Here is a 20,654-nt window from a genome sequence, read left to right on the forward strand (position 1 = left end):
GGCTGTGCTAGCCGCCACCACCTCCCCTCAAGCAGGCGGTAGTTTTTCGGCTAGCGAGGGGGTTAGCGCGCGCTACAAAGGTACAAGGGCTAAAGCCACTAACATGGCTTCGTAAAAGCAGCCCTTTGAGTTTATTTGAGCACTGAGGTACACAGCACTGCACGATCTCCATGATATTGTTTGTATAAGGTGAATATAGTTAAGAATTTTTTTTATTTTTAAGTTTTAGATTGAACTTTTCTATATTTAAAACAAACAGAGTCTGTGAACAATATTAGTCTGGAAGAATGTGTTTGGCCATTTTTGGAACTCACCTGGGATTCATAGGGCAGGAAAGCAATGTTAATTTCTGTGAGGGTTTTGATGACTTTGGATGCTCGCGATTTCACTAGCTCATTGAACAAAGCATCCGGACAGGCTGAATTAAAACAGAAACAGGAAGTAAATAGACAATAAAGTATTAATATGCAATCCTGGTGCCCTCTTTAAGGAATATACAGAAAAATTCTGACAATGGGCCATCTAGAAGGAAAGTCAAGTTCTTTGATCTTGTGGCTGTAATTGCTATGTGAATGGGAGGAAGCAAGGTTCTGTTTTAAGCATGCCATTTCTATCCTCTTCATTATTTTGGGGGTCAGCTTGTATATTTTCTCCATAACATATAAATAATGAGAGAATATCTAAATAGATAAGTTTTATGATATGAGGAAAATACTACCACAAGTCATCTTCAGGTGTATCAAGATGCCATGGGCCTCAGGCCTATAAAACTGAGTAACAAAATTGAGGCCTATTGTTTCCTGCCATGGTACCAAAGGATCAATACTTGCTCAACCTTGCTTAATTAGAATAATGAAGTCAATCAATAACCACCAGATATACCAGAGCTATAGAGTGGAGCTAAGTAATCATAATTATATTTATTTTATCCATGCAGTTTATACCATCTTTGTGGAATAAGTCCATTCAAAATATGTCTACCAACTCTTCAGGAATGTTTCTCTTCTTTTGGAGTTTAGTAACTAAAGATGTTCTGTTCAGAAAAAAAGGAAAATCTTCACAACCATTTACCCAGATATAATGAAAATCATGCTGCTCTGCCTTCTTAATACTACAGCTGGCTTTCACATTTACAGCTTGTTTAAACAGAGGCTTTTCCAAGGGAGACACAAAAGACACAAAGGGGGAATTCTATAATTGGGGCTCAAAATGTGGCACTGGAAAAAAACTGCTCTGCGCGCTTTTCTAAAATGGGCATGTGCTTGGGATAGTATACTTACCCCCTCCTTTACTAACGAGTAGCGCGGGTTTTAGCGCCGTCAGCAGCGGTAACTGATCTGACACTCATAGAATTCCTATGAGCGTCAGAGCAGTTACCGCTGCTACTGGCGCTAAAACCCACGCTACGCATTTGTAAAGGAGGGGGTTAGTTAAATTCAGAGAAGAAATTTCCATGCTACAGAGCAGCAAAGGAAGGAAGGGTTCTGCATCCCAGTTACTGCTTCTGCCCCCTCCTGTAGCCTGTTAGCTAGAATATTACATTACATTACATTAGGGATTTCTATTCCGCCATTACCTTGCGGTTCAAGGCGGATTACAAAAGAAATATCAAGGATGTATTACAAAAAGATATTACAAAAGGTGTCTGGTCATTTTCAAGGAGAGTAAGAAATGAGTATGGCTAGTTGTTTTGGGTAGGGGGCTTTAGTGAGAGGCGGGATTTGAGACTTGCAATATAATTTCTTTTTTTCAGGGATTTCTTGAAGAGTATGGTCTATTTCTTTTCTAAATGTTTTGTAGTTTAGGTTTGCTGTCAGTAGATTGGCGACTTGGTTGTCCAGTTTGACTGCTTGAGTGGCTAGGAGGCCATCATATAGTTTTTTCCGTTTAACCTCCTTGATTGATGGGTGTGTGAATGGGGTGTGCGTTTTCCTATGTCTGGTTGAGGTGTTGTGACCAATAGGCTACAGGAGGAAGAGAAAGCTGATTTTTTGTTTCAACAATTTTTTTTATTAATGATATCTCAAATAGTAAAACAAAAAAAGTATTGTGTTCAACTCTTGTCATCCATTTTCCAAATTTGAATTGAATCCCACCCCTTTCCATCTAGGTTCAAATCACTTGCGGCATGACTCCAACATCAAACAAAGTTAGAAACACTAACCCCTTCTTCTACGAAACCGCGCTGGTGGTTTATAGCATAGAGAGCCTTGCTGAATGGCCTGTGCTGCTCTCGACGCTCATAGGAACTCAATGAGCATCGGGAGCAGCACAGGCCACTCAGCACAGCTCTCTGCGCTAAAACCACTAATGCGATTTCGTAGAAGAGGGGGTAAGAAGTGTCAATATTAACTAGTATAACTGGGGGAGGCAGAAGCAGTAACTAGGATACAGAAACACTTCCTTCTTTACTTTGCTGCTCTGCAGCATAGAAATTTTGGCTCCAAATTTAACAAAGTATATTATATAAATATTGGGGGGGAGTATGCACATTCACATGTCCATTTTAGAAAAGCGCTTAGAGCTGATTTTTCCCAGTAATATACCTCAATTTGATCCCCATTTAAGGAATTCCTCCCATTTATCATATAAATCATATACAGTATACCAGGGGTGCCCACACTTTTTGGGCTAGCAAGCTACTTTTAAAATGACCAGGTCAAAATGATCTACCAACAATAAAATTTTTAAAAAACACAAATCACACTGTACACAGAGAAAATGTGAATTATCATTTATATTCCGGGGGGGGGGGGGTTCATAGAGGTCAAGGCAGATGACTCTTTGCAATGTCACCTCAGTAGCAACTATACAAAAATAGACAAATATACCCCCTCCCTTTTTACTAAACCGGGATAATGTTTTTTAGCGCAGGGAGCTGCACTGAATGCCCCGCACTGCTCTCAATGCTCATAGGCTCCCTGTGCTACAAGCCGCTATTGTGGTTTAGTAAAAGGGGGCCATAGTGCAAAATATAGACAGCAGATTTAAATTCTCAAAACGGACACATTTTGATCACTAAATTGAAAATAAAATCATTTTTCCTACCTTTGTTGTCTGGTGATTTCATGAGTCTCTGGCTGCACTTTCTTCCTCTGATTGTGTATCCAATATTTCTTCCCTTCTTTCAGCCTGCTGTATGCTTCCAGACCTCATTTCTTCTGCCAACTTTTTCTTCCTCTCTCCCTGCCCCCCTTTCTTTCTGTCTGTCTTTCTCTCTCCATTCCCCCTTTCTGTCTCCCTGTCCCCCCTTTCTTTCTTTTCCCTTCTTTCTTTCTGTCTCCCTGCCTGCCCCCTTTCTTTCTTTCTTCCTGCCCTCCCCCAAGCCACTGCCGCTGCCATCGGAGCACAGGCCTCCAAACCACCGCTGCCCCAAGCTCTCCCTGCTTCCCAACGCAGAAGCGCCAGGCCGACCAGCCTTCACCCCCTACATCAATTCTGATGTCGGAGAGGAAGTTCCGTTGCCTTCGTGATCTACTGGTCGATTGTGATCGACCTTTTGGGCACCTCTGCAGTATACCAACATTTTACACTTCCTGATCCAGGAAATAGGAATCCAGCAATGTGTAATGATTGCATATAGTGTTGCGGCAGGAGAGATTGGGCATCTCTCCTACCGCAGTTCGCAGCAGTTCAGGTGGGAATCGCGATCACGGCAGGAGAGATGAGCCATCTCTTCTGCCACGATTGTTGCCGGGGCGGGTGGATTCTGTAGCCGGTGTTTTCTTTTTGACAGACGCCAGTTACAGAATCCAGCTTTTAGCTGAAGGACTGGCTCCTCCTTCGCCTAAAAGGTCCTGATTTGAGCATTTGGGACCTGGACTATTTTTTGGTTGATAATGTGTTCTAAGGTTAGACGTAGTGGTTGGGCGATTAAACTGTTGAACGTAGAGATAGGTCATTCCCCCCAAAAAAAATCATTTTGGACATTTTTTTTGAGAATGGACATTTTTCCTGCTGCTACTTTCAGTGTTTAGGGCCTTAGGCCAAAAGGGGACTTAGACTTTTTTTTTATTATGCCCCTCCATGCCCCCAATCCACTCTTTTAACATCAACATTATTGAGAACCTCTCTTATTAACAGATCCAGTGTGAAAACAAACTAGAGGGAAAACGGGACAATATTGTCTGATTCCTCTACTAATCGAAAAGTGTGTGGGGGGGGGGGCACATGCCATTCACCCATACCTGAGCCTGAGGAGTATGATAAAGCACTCAAATCGCTTCTTGAAAAAAGCCTATAATGCCATACTGAGATAATATCAAAAACATAAATTCCCAGGAGACCCGGTCGAAAGCCTTTCTGGCATCAAAACTAATCAAAATGGAGGGAAGCTCTATAAATTCAACATACTCTAACAAAACCAGAATAGTTATTATATTCTTAGTCACTGTATGGCCTCGGACAAACAAACACTACTTGAGGTGTCTCAAGTAATGAAGGCTAACACCTTGCCAGGAGATTTGCCAGTATCTTAGCAAAAGGTATGGAGGGGCATAATCAAAACAAACATCTAAGTCCATTATGTGCTTAGGGCGCTGGTCGCCCAAAGGTGGCAGCATCCAAATTCCATTCTCGAAAAATATGTCCAAAACCTTTTTCCCCAGAAATCGTCTACTTCTACGTCCAGCCATTTGATCGCCAAGATCGCTAGAACGTCTATCTTTATACTACATTCTTATCCAAAAAAATTGTCCAAGTCCCAAACGCCTAGAACTAGACCTTTTGAACATGGGAGGGGCTAGCAAAGTGATGGATTGGCCACCCAGACATGGCAACAGAGTAGTGGTACACCTTACAGGGCACTGCTACGAACATCACAAAAATGGTGCCACATAAACATTTCACCACAACTCCCTTGCAGTCATGGTGAGCCCCCCATGTCTACAATCCCAATAGCCCTTATGGCTGCAGGTGCCACCTATATGGCGCCTAAATGACACCTATATGGCAGTACAATAGTTTGGGGGGGGTTTGGTGGACTCACATTTTCCATCATGAATGCAGTGGTTAGAGTGGCTTATGGGCCTGGGTCCTCCTCTCTATGGTTTACTAGCCCACCCTCAAGACTACTTAAGCCACCTCTATGCAGCTCTACTAGGCTTTCCTATGCCAGTTGCTGATGCTCTGGAGGCAGGTATGTACGTTTTTATTCTGATTTTTATGGCGATGGGAGTGGGGGGTGTCAGTGATCACTTGGGGAGTGTGTGGGGGTCTGTACCTTGTGTCTGCAATGGTTATCTAGTTACTTTGGATACCTTCTGGGCATTTAGACTTGTTTTAAGATCACCTAAGTCACAACGTATATGTTCTGTCCAGGCAGCCTCATAAAAATTTTGATTATCCCTGAAGTATGACCCACATCCCACCCTAACCACTCCTTTAAAAACTCCCCTTTCAGCTCTGGGCAAATAGCATGATTCAGAGGTACATCTAAAAATCTGTTTTGCTTATCGGCACTTAGATGACCTGTCTTTTAGGTCATCCAAGTGCTGATTTGGGCGGGTTGTTAGATGTATTTCTGTTTTGATTATGAGCCCCTTAGTCTCTTCACACAGCAACAAGATCGGACAATATGAAGATAGATATTCTAGATCTTTGTTTGACTTCAACATAACTAAAATTTGAGCTATATTAAGAGAGTCAGGGTTATAGCCTGAGCGAACAAATTCATTGAAAATTGTTGCCAAAAGGAGAGACACCTCTTTCCTCAACAGAAAGAGCTGTTTTTCAGCCTATTGGCTTATTTTACTTCAATATGAAATATATGTATTGGGAAATGTAGATTATGGTTTTATTCAAGCTCACACCGATGGGAAAGTAACTCACTACCTTCTACTGAAGAACGGTTGTGCAAATTCTCTGAAATGTACAGCATATCTATTGGAAAAAAAATCATTTATCAAATGAAAAAGAAAACAAAAAAATGTTGGGAAATATTGTTTATCTTTGATTATGAAGTTTATATTTTAAAAAACTTTATAAAAAGAGTTAAAAGTGTAAAAATATTGGGGTACCCAAGCATCCATAGCACCCACACAGATCTTGTGCAGAGGGTTACTGCTACTAGTCTTTGCTGCAAAGACTGTAAAAAAGCTACAAATGGTATTTTGTATTTTTTAATCCTTTAATAATATTTTATTTTTTAATCTATTAATAATATTTATGCATGCACTCCATTTAAAACAAATACAAAAGACCATAATTTTATTAATAAATTTGATTAAGGAAAGTAACAGGAGTAGCCTAATGGTTAGGTAATGCGCTGAAAATCAGGACAGCCTGGTTCAAATCCTGCTGCAGGTCCTTATGGTCTTGGGCCAATCGCTTAAATCTCCATTGCCTCATGAACAAAATCTGATTGTGAGCATGGGTGCCAGCAGTGATGTAGTGAGGGTAGGCAGTGCCCAGATTGTGGCACCCCAACCCCCAGGTGCTCTCCTCTCTGCCCCCTCCTCTCTCCTTCCGCACCCCGCTCCTTGCAGATCCCGGAAGGCAACACCCCCTTCTACCGGCAAAGTAGTTCTCTTCATCACTGGAAAACCCAAAGGATCCACCCTTAGTATTTGGAATTTCTCCTTTTCCTCTGGCAACAGGAGATACAGGTGAGCCATCACTTGGGCCCACCTTCAGACTTGTATCTGCCATTCCTCTGTAATCAGCTCCAGAATATCCGAGTGTACAGGAAATGCCTTGGGCAGACCTCGGAGGAATGGGAGGCTTTCTGTGAGCCTGCAGAAGGAGCAGCCAGATCCTCTATAGAGAGTGCCACCAAGGCCTCCATAATAAGGGAACTGAGTTTCTCTCTATGGAACAGTCTCAAAAATTTTGGATCATCCCCCTGCCCAGAAGGGAGCTCCTCATCCTCCAATGTCTCCCTAACGGAGGCCTCATCTGAGCATAGGGAGGCCCCCATAGCTAGGAAGGATGACCTGGAGTCAGCCTTGCCACCCAAATCTCAAAGGGCTAACATAGACTGTTTGGAGTTGAAGAAAGCACTCATTCTTCCTATGAGAAGGATAGAGGAGGAACAGAAGAACCAGCCTGGTCCTGCTGCAAGACCAAGGCAAACTCCAGGGAAAACCAAAACCCCTGAAGCAGATCCTTGCCCAAAGTCAACAAGGACTGTAGTCCTACACTGCTCACAGACCCTGTAGAAAGATTTATGGTCCACTAATCAGTTACATAAACAAATATGTGCCTGTTAGTTTCTAGGGAAGACCATAATATCTCATCCAGGTTCAGCTTTCTTTGCCTACTTACACGACACCAGACCCAGGCTAATGAGAAATACTTTTATTATGAAAATAGAAAAATATAATTCAAAAGCCAGCAGCAATAACTAAATATTGTTCACAAATTATCCGATTACATATATGAAACTCAGTACATAATTATTACAACACACTTGCTAGATAAATAAGTGAACTAATTCTTACACTCTAAATAATTCCTTATAACAATAATTCCTGATTAGCAGCAACTATTACAGATTATCACCAAGAGTAGCTTGACTTATCCTTATCCCGAACCACAATAGGATTCATTTATCTAACCCCAGCTGATAAGATAATAGAATTCCGTATTTTCACCATCCAATTAGGCCTTGGCACAATATCCGGTGAAAGGGAAGACGTCTTCTACTCAGCACTGAAGATAATAATTATTTTGGTACTGGAACAAGAGTTCGTCAGCCACTGGAGAAGCTGTAACTTAGGTTGGCAGCAAAGGTTTCCTTTATGTGATGGAATCCAGATCTGTTCAAAAGTCCGGTTCTCACTCTCAGGCAGAGAGCTAATCACAAGAGGTAACTTTTCAGGGCTTAATTATTATAAAAGAAGTTCATGGAGAACACCTATGATAAGATGCAAGTTCACCCACATCCTAACACAGACTAAATTATAATTAGCACCTTTTCACTTGGATCTCGTCAGATGACCTCTCCGGACCAATCCAGAAACAGAACTTAGATGAATAGCTTTTCTGTATAGAGTCTCATACAATCTGGGAGACAGAGGCGCCTTCGTTAGATGATGGGGGATAGGTGGGTTATGATAATTTAATATATATGTGCATAATTTAATTGATTAATATACATAGGAATTATATTATTCATGTATAGATATGAGATGGGGTGGGATATAAATCTTTTAGTTATATATTGTTATGGAATTATCAAGTGATAATGTAATATGTTGTGTTCATATTTTAATGTACACTTGATGTATATGTTAAAATGAATAAAGATTTGGAAAAAAAAAAAAGATAAGAAACACAGGAGCAATTCCTCCTCCAAGATTCACACAGGCTAAGCATGAAGGAATAGATGGATGTCCTTGACTAGAATACAATTCTGGTACATACCCAGAATGCATCAGGCAGAAACAGCAAAGATATATTCTTCTTTCTTTTCTTGCTAGGTTCAGGCTGGAATGATTTCTTACAAATAATGGTTCAGGCTTGATGATGTCAGAGAGGCCTAACCTTCAGGTGCAAATAAGGAAACACCCCTACAACCCCAAAGACTGAGCCGATGCAGAAACGGCTTCCACATGTGGCCCCAAAATGGCCACCGTTCCTGCATCACCCAGAGCCTGCTTTCCAACCGCCACCTCCACCAAACCCGAGAGTTGCAGCGCAGGCTGCAGCTGTCTTTAGTCCCCAATTATGGGACCTCTCCCCCGTCCTTTCCTGTTCAGTGCACCCTTTGCCTATCTTGCAGGGACACTTACCTGAGGTCTCTCGGTGCACCCTGCAGCAGGAACAGCACTTCACCTTTCTGCTAGCACTGACATACAGGAGGCATGAAGCTGCTCTTGCTAGCATACAGCACTGGAAATCCTTTCCCTTTCAGTTGGGAAATGCTCAACCTCTGGCAAGGGTATCCTCAAGCTTGTGCTGCTAATGTGCTATTGTCTGCGGCAAATCTGCTAAATAACTTTGGAAATTCCCCATGCCTCCCAGCACAGGCTTCCATGAAGTCGGGAGATTAACCACTACAGCTGTTAGAGGGGAATCCAGCTTCCCCAATGTTGGGCGGTTACCGCTAGAAATGCTAACTGCAAAATTTGAACCACTAGCCTAGGAAATCTCTTTCCTGCCTGCACATGGAACTCCTTGGCCACTGCATAGTCATGCCACACATGTGCCCACTGCCAATTCTCACCTCAGTATGCTAGCCACCTTGGCAAAATACCTACATTTATAAATGAACTATAGCGAAAGAATAAAAACTGACTTTTTTTTAAAATCTGGCTGAAGAGGCTGCAGAGTCCCAGAGGAAAAGGGGGGAAACCAACAGGCCAGCAGAAAGGAGCAGGAGGCAGAGGGTGGCACTATGAAGCACGCACTCCACAGAGCACCCCTGAAAGCTCAACTGGGAACCAGTTCATCAACCGGCTAGGAGCGGCGTATTTAGGCACAGAGCTGAAAGCTATGTATATCCTCAAGCTTGGAGACAGAAAATACTGAGGAGCTGGGAGGGGGATTAGTGGACAGCTTTTCAAGTGTGTTGTATCACCACCTGCTGGTCGATGGACTATCCCACTGGTCTGGAATAGTAGGAAGAATGCTATGGAAATCTGTTTTGGGATTTTGTACTTGTGACCTGGGTTGGCCACAGTGGGCTTGATGGGCCTTAGGTTTGTCCCAATATGGCAACGCTTATGTTCTTGTTTCCTATATAGACTAGGCTGTGCATGATAAAAGGAGAAACAGATGGACAAACATAAAGTAAAGGAGCACTTACAGTCTGTGAAGAAGACATGAGCTGCCCTGTACTTGGCAGAAGGAGGGTCCTTGAAGTCATTAATGAGTGAATGGACAGACTGTGGGGGAAAAGAAAACAAACAGTACATTTAAGATGAATAAACAGCTTCTCATTGCTAACTATTTCTAATCTATATTTAAACATTTCTTTCAGTGTTTCCTAGTTAATTTGGTGCATATGAAAGAAATTAAACTAACCACATTAGAAATTGAGGTCTTTGCACTTTACATTTTGCACTGTTGGAAGAATCTATCCAAAGTAGAGTTCATGGCATGATGGAACACTGTATGTATTACTAACAAACATGAAAGTGTAATTGCAGGAAAGCATCGTTCCACTAGCACATTCCTCAAAATATGGAGCCCTGTTCAAACTCATTACGCTTTAGACCATTGACAAACAGAATTTCATAATATATTGCTATTCTGATGATGCCTCTTGAAAGTTCCATTATATTTTAATATGATTGCTATGTATCATATGCCAACAATATATGTGCTGGTCCCCCTTATTCATATATATTTTATGTAATTAGATAGATAGATAGATATACATAACGACTTGTTCATATGATCTATTTCTTGTTTTATTTAATATCTGTATTTGTATTTATTGCTTTGTACATATGATTTGTTTCTTGTTTTATTTGTGCATTTATCTTATACAATTAATAAAAATATTGGGGGGGGGGGGTAAAAAGAAAAAGTTCATTATAAAAAAAAAAAAGAAGAAATTGAGGTCTTTCTTTAACCCAGGTAATGGTATAGAAACCAGCAGTGCCAGCATCCATAGAGCACCTTGGCAATGTGCCTTAAAACTTGAGAGAGTCAGAGGATCATTCAATATCCACATGCTTTGCACACCTTGACCTGTCTACTGAGATAGCCAATAAAGGTAAAGATGATGCTGGATTCACTGATCTCCTGAGGAACTGACGCAGAAAGCCACACGTTAGAGCTGTGCACCAGTAGCTGAGTTCATGGTATCTGACATGATCCTAATGCAAACGTTCTGCTGGCTAAAGCAGTAAGCAAATCATATGCAAATGTATGCACTAATCAGTGTGAGCGCATTGGATGCTTGTGCATGACTTTCTGACACCTAGTACTGTGTGAATATCTGGTACACATTAGCATTATAAGCTTTTGTTGCATAAAAGTTTTTATGATATTGATATTTGTGTACAGAACATTGAGTCATAAGCACAGATACAATCTGCCCAATATTCAGCTCACAAACGGTAATCAGGGTCTGAGCTATGGACTGAATTAACTCTAGATATTCAATGTCAGGGCATGATGTGTGACTCCTTGCATTGAATATTCAGATCTTAGAAGTCACCCAGAATTTAACCCGTTGCCAGTCGGCACCTGGTTAACCTAGGTTTCCATTTGAATAGTTATATAACAGAATTACCATTCTGTTTCCTTTTTTTTTTTTTTTTTCTTTCTCTCTCCTAAGCATTTTCTTATTAAATCATTCAAAGAATAGGAAATCTACTGCACTTCATTCTCCTTTCAAAGATCCTTCTTAGTACAGTTTCCAAATCTTGGCAACTGCATATCAGATATCAATAGACTGCTTCCCAAGTTGATTCAATATCTACATCACAGATTCAATTCAATGATTCCAAGAGGTCGCCAAGTGGTTGAAATTTCACTCCTTACCAGAGAGAACAGGAAGGATTAGACTCTGCCAGGAGCACCATAGCAACAGTACCAGTTAGCTGTTTCAAGCTACAGTAAAATCTTGGTTTACGAGCATAATTCATTTTGAAAACATGCTTCTAATCCAAAACACTTGAAGTGAATTTCTCCATAAGAAATAATGGAATCTCAGATGATTCGTTCCACAACCCAAAAACAAAATACTATACGTACTTGTATTGCAAGACCTCGCTCGTTTAGAACAGTCACTACACTCCTGCAGCGTCAGAGAGAGAAGAACCATTGGCTCAGTTGTGATGATATGACGCATGTATACTGTATGTACTCATATTGTAAGACCTCGCTTGTTTAGAACAGTCACGACACTCTTGCAATGTCAGAGAGAGAAGAACCATCGGCTCAGTTGTGTTGTGTGTATACTGTATGTATTCGCATTGCAGGAGTTTGCTTGTACAGTAGTACCTTGGATTACGGTACCTTGGAATCCTTTCCAGGAGCATGCTCGTAATCCAAAATGTTCGTTTATCAAAGCGAGTTTCCCCATAGGAAATAATGGAAACTCGCTTTGATGCGTTCCCCCACCCCCCCGAGAACTGGCATTGCTCCCCTCGAAGGCCCCCCCCTGCGATCCGGCACCCCCACTGCCTCAAACCAGCAACCCCTCGCCACGATACGATCCCCCCCGACACGATTGGGCACCCCCCCGCCACGATCCGACCCCCCCCCCCCGCCGCTTCTTACCCTCATCTGGGCACTCTTGAAGATTGGCCTACTCGTCTGCTGGGCCTTGAGCATGGTATCGTGTAGGCAAGTCAGTACGAGCCTTAACTAAAGATTTAGTGCAGGAAATAGAAAAAACACCCTTACCACAGACAGTGAAGGAATTACGAGGATTCTTAGGACTCCTTAATTATTGTAGACAATGGATACCGTGTTTAAGTACTAGGACACTTCCTTTGAGGGCTAAATTGAAAGGAAATGTTCAGAGCAGAGACAGAATTCAATTAGATTCAGCACTGGTAGTGCTTATACAGGAGTTAAAACAAGCAATTAGAGATGCTCCACAGTTTGTTTTACCTTTGATTGGGACAGAAGTGCAAGAACATTTACATATTGGAAACGCTGGATGGGGTGCAGATTTACAACAAAATGACAATGTTTGTGGATATTTATCTGGAAGTTTTACACCTGTGGAAATGGGTTTTTCTCAGTGTGAAAAAGGTGCAGTGGCAGCTGCAACATTGGTAGGAAAACTTATGGATTTGTTGCCATACAGTCATATCACAGTACATACTTCCCATGATATTTTGAATATTTTAAAATTGCCAGAAGTAGTGTTTACTAGTCAGCGTATAGGGAAGTATTTGGCTCTGCTTACCACTAGTTTAGTGGATGTGCAACCAAAAATGAAGGATAAAGATCCAGCACAAGTGTTTTATGCTTTTTTAGGAATACAAGACAGTACTGAGCACGAGTGTTCAGTTCTAATTCCACAGCAACAAATGTTACTACAATATGATAAACCCCTAGGTGAGGGATATATTTGTTTTATAGATGGTTCCAGTGCTACAAACAGAGTAGCATTTGCTATCACAACGTATGATAGGGATGCTGACAGCACTGAGTGGAAAACTTATTGTTTACCATCAGATCAATATTCAGCTCAGACTGCAGAATTAGCAGCATTAGTCCAGGTGTTACAGGACAATATAGGAAGGAAAGTTACTGTCTATTCAGATTCTGCATATGCTTTAGGAATAGCAAAATTGCATTTAATGACATGGAAAAAGAGAGGATTCATAGACTCTGGAGGTCATCCAGTTCAACATTTACCTTTGATAGAGAGATTGGATAGATTATTGCAGCAATACCCAGACAAAACATTGGCATTATGTAAAATTAAGGCCCATGATAAGAAAGATGAATCGTGGGAGCAATATATGCATAATCAGACAAATTTAGCAGCAAAATGGGCTGTAGAGCAACAGGGCATAATGCTAGTGCAGACTAGAGCTAGGAGCAAGATTACAAAGGAACAAGAAGAGCAAAGACGACTGCTCCTAGATGGCGTAACAGAGGAAGAGATTCAACAATGGACAAATTTACAGTGTCAGTGTATAGAAGGTATCTGGTATAATTCGTCAGGTGTGCCATGTATGGCACAGGTACCTCTGGTGATAATGATCCAACAATTGCACAATGCCTTACATGAAAGTGCAGCTACTTTGATTAGTCAATTGTCACAGCAAATCTGGCATCCTAATTTAGAAAAAATAGTAAGACAGACTGTATTACGTTGTGCTGTATGTGTAAAAACTAATCCTAGAGGTACTTGTGTAGCACCAGGCACTCTACCTATCCCGCAGGGACCTTTTCAGAAGTGGCATGTGGATTTTACAGACATGATAACACCTTGTCAAGGTAAGAGGTATCTTTTACTTTGTGTTTGTCCTTTTTCGGGCTGGATTGAAGCCTACCCCTGTAAAAAAGAAACAGCAGGAGAAGTGGCAAAGGTATTCTTAAATGAAATTATTCCAAGACATGGAGTTCCTTATGAGATAGCCACAGATAATGCCAGCCACTTTAAAAATGCATTATTACAAGAATTGGCAAATTCACTATTGATTAAGCACAAATTCATAACAGTTTACCATCCTCAATCAAACAGCTTTGTTGAAAAATCGAATGATTTAATAAAAACTGCATTACGAAAAATTATGCCATTGGAGTCTAAAGACTGGCTAAAATATTTGCCAGCAGCACTCTATGTAGTGCGTAATAGGCATATGCCTAGATTTGCTTTGACTCCTTTCCAAATTGCCACTGGAAGAAAGATGCCCCTTGCTTTTGTGAAACCGGGAAATTGTACTAATGATACTTTATTTTCTGATTATGTTGTAGCATTACAGACAGCTATAGCAGAGATTCAATCGCGACGAACTCCAAGTAGCGTGGATCAAGCACTTCCAGTTTACAGATTCCAACAGGATCAGTGGGTGTATAAGAGGTTACATACAAGAAATATATGGACTCAGCCATACTTTTATGGACCTTTTCAAGTGGAAGTGGTGTTCCCTTATGCAGTGAAATTAAAAGGGTATACACCGTTAGTACACGTGAAAGACATTAAACCAGCACCCATTGCTAATACCTGATTACCTGAGCATATCTATTGTTCCTGCAAGGAAATCAAGGACTAGAGACACTATTAGTAGTTCATCTCATTGCTATATTTGCATATTTTCAATACTGTTTATTTTTAGTTATTCTAATTAGGTATTAATTTTAGCCATGTTACTTATTTGGTGTTCTCCATTATTATTCTTTACTTTTTTCCACCACACTTTTGCAGAATGGAATCTTTTCTTACCTATAGTAGGTCAGGGAAATTCCTATGAACAAATGAAATTTCGTGTAGCTAGGTATGCTAATGTAAGCAATTGCTGGGTTTGTGCCCAGCTTCCACAACACTCTAGTGGGTTACCTTTTCAACCTTTTGCATGGAATGTTTCTGATCTTTGTTATTATTCTCTTTATCTTATGCCACGTAATGGCTTAGTTGCACCACAGTTTAGTCATGAGGGAAATTGTTCCTCTATGGTTCAATATTCTCTTCTTCAAACATTTACTCGTTATGCTTTTAGTTTTGACCCAAATAAACCACCAGCCCCAGTTTTAGTTAGACCCATGAGAGGATTTCTTTGTTACCATTCTAAAAGGACAGATAAAACCACCTGGTATGCTGGAAAGAGTTCATGTCAATATTATGTTTCTTCAGATGGTCCAAATATTTCTCTTTCACTGGGAAATATTACTGTTTCTACCTATTTTACTGACAGGCAACAATTTGCCTGGCTTACAGGTGTTAGTAATTATTTGTTACCCTCTTATGCTGACTGCTGGTGGATTTGTGGCCCATATGTATACAGATGGCTTCACGAGGGTTGGTACGGGACCTGCTATATCGGGTTCCTATTACCCCCTGTGAGAATCCTATCTGAATTGCCTCCTACCCAACCAAAAAGAAATACTCCTCTCATTTCTGAAGGGGAAAGATTTGCTATGATCCTTTTACCTAGTTATGGAGTAGGTAAATTAATCCAAATTATAAAAAAATTATCCACCCTTATTGAAACTATGGGTAATGAAACAACAGCAGTTACTCAATCTCTGTCACTAGAGCTCAGACAAACACGCATTGTAGCTCTTCAAAATGGGATGGCACTCGACTATCTCCTAGCAGCCCAGGGGGGTACATGTGCCATCATTGGACAAGAATGTTGTACTTATATTCCTGACTCCTTCTCTGACCAGCAAGCACATATCACATCTCTAGACAAGGCATTGCAGAATTGGGAACAATTTAAGGTAGAGGATAAGGGTTGGTTTGATTGGCTAACTGCATGGATGCCTAATATATCATGGGTTAAAGGCCTATTGGGTATTTTAATAGGCCTGGCTTTTGTGTTTCTGATTGTGTGTTGTAGTTTATCCTGTATAATTGGCATTGGAAAAACATGTTTGCAGAAAGTGACTCCCAATCTTACGCTGATCCAGAGAACAAGTCATGCCCAAAGCAACCTCAGAACAGAGCAAGGTAAGGCCACTAAAGCTCCAGGTGTGGGTCCTGGTGTGGTACCCCACTCCACGACCTAAGGGGGGGCTAAGGACCTTGTCCTATGCCTTAAGTAGTTCTGAGTAGGGCCAGCTTAGTTTACCTGGACAGGTACAGTGAGCAAACATGAAATAAAAAAATTCAGCTATTACACTTTCTCACATTGCACCAGGATTTACTAGCTAGAAAGAAAAGAAAAACTGTTGATAGATAAGGCCTAATCCAAGAGCAAGTGAGAATGTGGATTAGTAGCTATAAATTAATAAATGAAAATTGGATAAGCTGGAATAAAATGATCAGAAATACAAAAAGTTTAAAAACAGGGATTTTAAGTTACCATATGGATTTGATATATGTCATGTGCTTGACGGATATAGGGAGGCAGGCTAAGACATTTTTGTAATTGATGACTACCATATCAAATGTACTCCAGATGGGAAGCTTAAGTTTCTTATAAAGCTTCTTTGTGTTAGAGTGACCAGCCTGAACTAGGCCAATCCTCAGGGAAATGTAGGCAGACAGGAGTTGGCTTTTGACCTGGTATCCACATACCAGGGGGCCCTAGGTTTGCCATGACTTGAGTTTGCTAAGGACAAATCTAAACCACATGTGTATCATGGTATGAATTGATCCAAAATTAAGTGTCAGAAAGTTAGGGAAAATTACATAATAGAAATTTACTTAGGTAGCTATAGATTAGGAATATATGTTAACAACAAATATAGATTAGAAATATATGTTATTTTGATTTTCATATATCTGAAATCCTGAAGAGATCCTGATAAGGCAACAGATGGTGTTTGACCTCTGACCTTAAGTAACTTTTTTTCTACATAGAATTTTGATGGGAGGGGTACCTGCTCTTTTCCATCTTTTCTTTGTGCAGTCTTTGTGAGACAAAGATCTCAGGAAAAGACACTGATATTTACAGGAAGGGATGTAGAATCTGAGGAGTTTTGTAAGTATTTTATAATATTGGTCTATGTATTTCTTCTTTTTATAAAATATGTAAGCTTAATGTGAGAATGTAACTTTTTTAGATATAAGAATGTAATTTGTGACACGCCTATATGAAGCTAGCCTTATATGGGAATAAATAATGTGAACCAATTAGACTGCAGATGGATTGTAACGAAGGAATGTCGTCATTTAGGATATATATTGACGTGTAACTGGTAAAACGTTGGAATTTTTTATGAGCAAGGCCAGCTTTTGGCTTCTGTAATAATTCTCTGATGCAAATGATACTCAATTGATTTGCTAATCAATTAATTGAGTAATCTTATGATCTAATATCGATATCTAATAAAAAATAAGATTTTGGATTTTATTAAAATATTTTGCATCATTATTTTTTTGTCATTTTCATTTTACAACCCTAGAATAGCTATAAGTACGCATGTGTGCAATTATCCTGATCACATGGGCCATTTTGAAATGAAAGTCTGAACTAGTGTGTTTTGCCTGACGAAGCAAGTGAAACATGAATTCATGTTGGGAGGGGTATGATTAATTTCCAAAGAATATTCAGCTAAGTGTTTATTATGATAAATATAGTTCAAGAATTAAAGAATTAAATAATGAAAAATTCAACTTGAAACATTGAAAATTGAAAAACTGGAAACATTTGGGAATCCATGAAGAGTCAAGCTGTTTGAAATTAACTTAATCATTTTAAGCAGTCTTCAGAAGATCCTGCAAGGGTGGTTTTTTTTTTTTTTGTTTTGTTTTTATTTAGCATTATATATATACATACATACATATACATATTGTATATAAGAAATAAAGAGAGAACTTCTACAATTTTAAAGGGAATAATATTCCTGGATACAATATCCATTACATAATTAACGAAATTCACTCTAAATAAGTCCACATTCTAGAGGAGAAACAATTCACATATCTGAGAGATTAATTTTAAGAAAATAATAACAAAAACCATAATAATAATTGTAGTTACATCTTCTTACTTTTACTTTAGGGGTGTCCTAAATTTCCTTCAGAGGTATTGGAAATTCTTATTCCCTTTCCTTCAAGGAAAAATTGTAATTGAGAGGGCTCAAAAAATATATATGAATGCTGATCCAAAAGGATCTTACATTTGCAAGGATATCTCAATTGGTATTTTGCCCCCAATTGTATTACAAATTGTTTCAATTCAAGGAACCTTTTCCATCTAGTTTGAGTTGCTTTTGAGACATCTGGAAACATGCTGATCTTACTATCCAGAAAGGTCACTTCTTTCAGCCTGAAGAACAGTCTAAGAAGTGCCTCTTTGTCTTGTTGAAAAACAAACGTCACCACAAGAGTAGAATGACAGATTACTTCATCCACTGAAGTTTCAAGGACTTCTGTTAAGTTCAGAGGATTAGGAAATTCAGAAGAAACTTCTGGAACTGAAGTTTTCTGTTTTGATACTGGCAAGTAATATATCCTATGTAAAGGAGGTAGTCTGGTCTCAGGATATTTAAATATTTCTTTTAAGAACTTATAGAATATATCTTTGGGAGATATTGTTAGCACTTTAGAAAAATTAAGAATTCTAAGATTCAACATTTTCATATAATTTTCAAAGTTTTCCATTTTCCTGGCGAACAATAATCTATCCTGCAATATAACAGACTGAGAGGCTTGTAAACTTTGAGTTCTCTGATCCAAATTTTGAACTTTTCCTTCCTGATCCTTCAATTCCTCCTGGAGTTTATCCAGTCTCTGTTCTTGAACAGTCACCAGTGGTAAGGTTCCTGCACATAATTTATACAAAGAGTCTAACCCTGTCCAAATAGACTCTAAAGTGATTTCAGCAGGTCTTACCAAAGGAAGGACTAAGGAGGTATGTCCTTCACTCGCTGAAATCTCAGCCACCTCCTCTGGAAAAGTTGTTCCTGCCTTAGGGACTTGAGGATTAGGCAAACCCTCCAGCTCCATCGGTAACGCCATCCGTCCCTGTGGAACCGCCACTATTCCCCAGACTCGCAGTTGCAGAGGGGGTGGAGGTCCCGCGGGGCTAAGCGAGACTTCGCTCCTGAGAGCCGAAATCTCTCTCCGATTTGGCTCAGCTGGTACGCCCTGAGGCGAAGATGTCAGGAAGCGGGTTATTTCCTCCTGTCTCGTTGAGGCTAATCCTGGCTGCCGGGCTGAAGCAGCCGCTCAGCCTTGTCTTTTTGGCATATCGCCAGCAAAATCTAACCTGAAATCGGGCAGGAAGCATAAGTCCGCAGGAGAGCACAACTCAGCGTCCTCTCTACAGCGCAGCCATCTTGTTTCTCACCAAGATTCTCCCTGCAAGGGTGTTTTTGATAATGAAGCCATCATTGTGACTAATGGTGGTCTCCTTTCTGAAACCTGCTTTACATTTGACCTTTACCAATTGCTCTTTTTCAGCCTGCTTAATAGACTACAGGGATTTATTTTTGCTTTCTAGGATATAGCTAGCTTTTCTGTCTGTAAGTAGTCAGTAGCTGTAAGGAAAAGACCCCGATATTTGCCTTCCTTGCTATAACTGCTTAAATACATAGTAACATGGTTACATAGTAGACAACGGCAGATAAAAACCTGAACTCAAAAGAATCGGCAAAAATATGAGGAGAGGAAGACACCTCTGCTCATATATTGAAGAAAGGGGAAAAAATGAATGAGTGAATGAAGAGTGAAAAATTACTCAGTAAAACTATAAGTGAAAAATAGAGACTTCAGTATCAGGGAACTATAATATGATGAAATAATCTTAAACAGTATCCCCCGGGCGACAACTTCGTGATGGCTATTGAAGCCCAAGTGAAGTCTCCCGATAACATCATATTGTCTCTTTAAGTGATAGAATGTGCTTCAAAAAATTCAAACATTTAAATAAATGAAACAGTGAAACAATATGTGACAATTCATAACTCATTCATCGCCCTTTTTCAACATATCCTCAAAGCTCAAAATATATATGTAAAAGAAGAGTGCCAACATCCTATATAGCAATAAATACCATAAAAATTCAATGAAAAATGCATAAGAGAAGTCTAACTTGTTCAATATCTACATAAACGACCTAGAGGTGGGAACCAAGTGTGAAGTCATTAAATTTGCAGATGACACCAAACTATACAGCAGGGCTCAAACCAGGGAAGACTGCAAAGATCTCCAAAAGGATCTAACGCAGCTGGAAAAGTGGGCCGAAAAATGGCAAATGAGCTTCAACATAGGGAAATGCAAGGTCATGCACGTGGGGAAAAAGAACCCGATGTTCACATACAAAATGGGGGGAACACCACTAGGGGTCAGTAACCTGGAGAGAGACCTGGGAGTGATGGTAGACGCAACACTGAAGGCATCGGCGCAATGCGCCACGGCCTCAAGGAAAGCAAACAGAATGTTGGGTATCATTAAGAAGGGTATTACGACCAGGACGAAGGAAGTCATCATGCCGCTGTATCGTGCAATGGTGCGGCCGCATCTGGAGTACTGTGTCCAGTACTGGTCACCATACCTCAAGAAAGACATGGCGGTACTTGAGGGAGTACAAAGAAGAGCAACTAAACTGATAAAGGGAATGGAAAATCTCCCATATACCGACAGATTGAAGCAGTTGGGACTTTTCTCCCTGGAAAAGCGG

At 40.2% G+C, this 20,654-nt stretch overlaps 1 protein-coding gene across 3 annotated transcripts in view; it reads right to left on the bottom strand.

Annotated features, from left to right (window-relative positions):
• The window catches only part of STXBP1 (syntaxin binding protein 1), a 203,423-nt gene that overhangs the window by 88,216 nt on the left and 94,553 nt on the right, over nt 1-20,654 (bottom strand). For all 3 annotated transcript variants that reach the window (XM_033959889.1, XM_033959888.1, XM_033959890.1), the window contains exons 5-6: nt 9,749-9,827; nt 315-418 (exon numbers count right to left, since the gene is read on the bottom strand). In XM_033959889.1, coding sequence (XP_033815780.1) covers nt 315-418; nt 9,749-9,827 — 183 coding nt within the window. The remainder of the gene's footprint in view (nt 1-314; nt 419-9,748; nt 9,828-20,654) is intronic.

This window comes from Geotrypetes seraphini, chromosome 10 (assembly GCF_902459505.1).
Source record: "Geotrypetes seraphini chromosome 10, aGeoSer1.1, whole genome shotgun sequence".
NCBI lineage: Eukaryota > Metazoa > Chordata > Amphibia > Gymnophiona > Dermophiidae > Geotrypetes > Geotrypetes seraphini.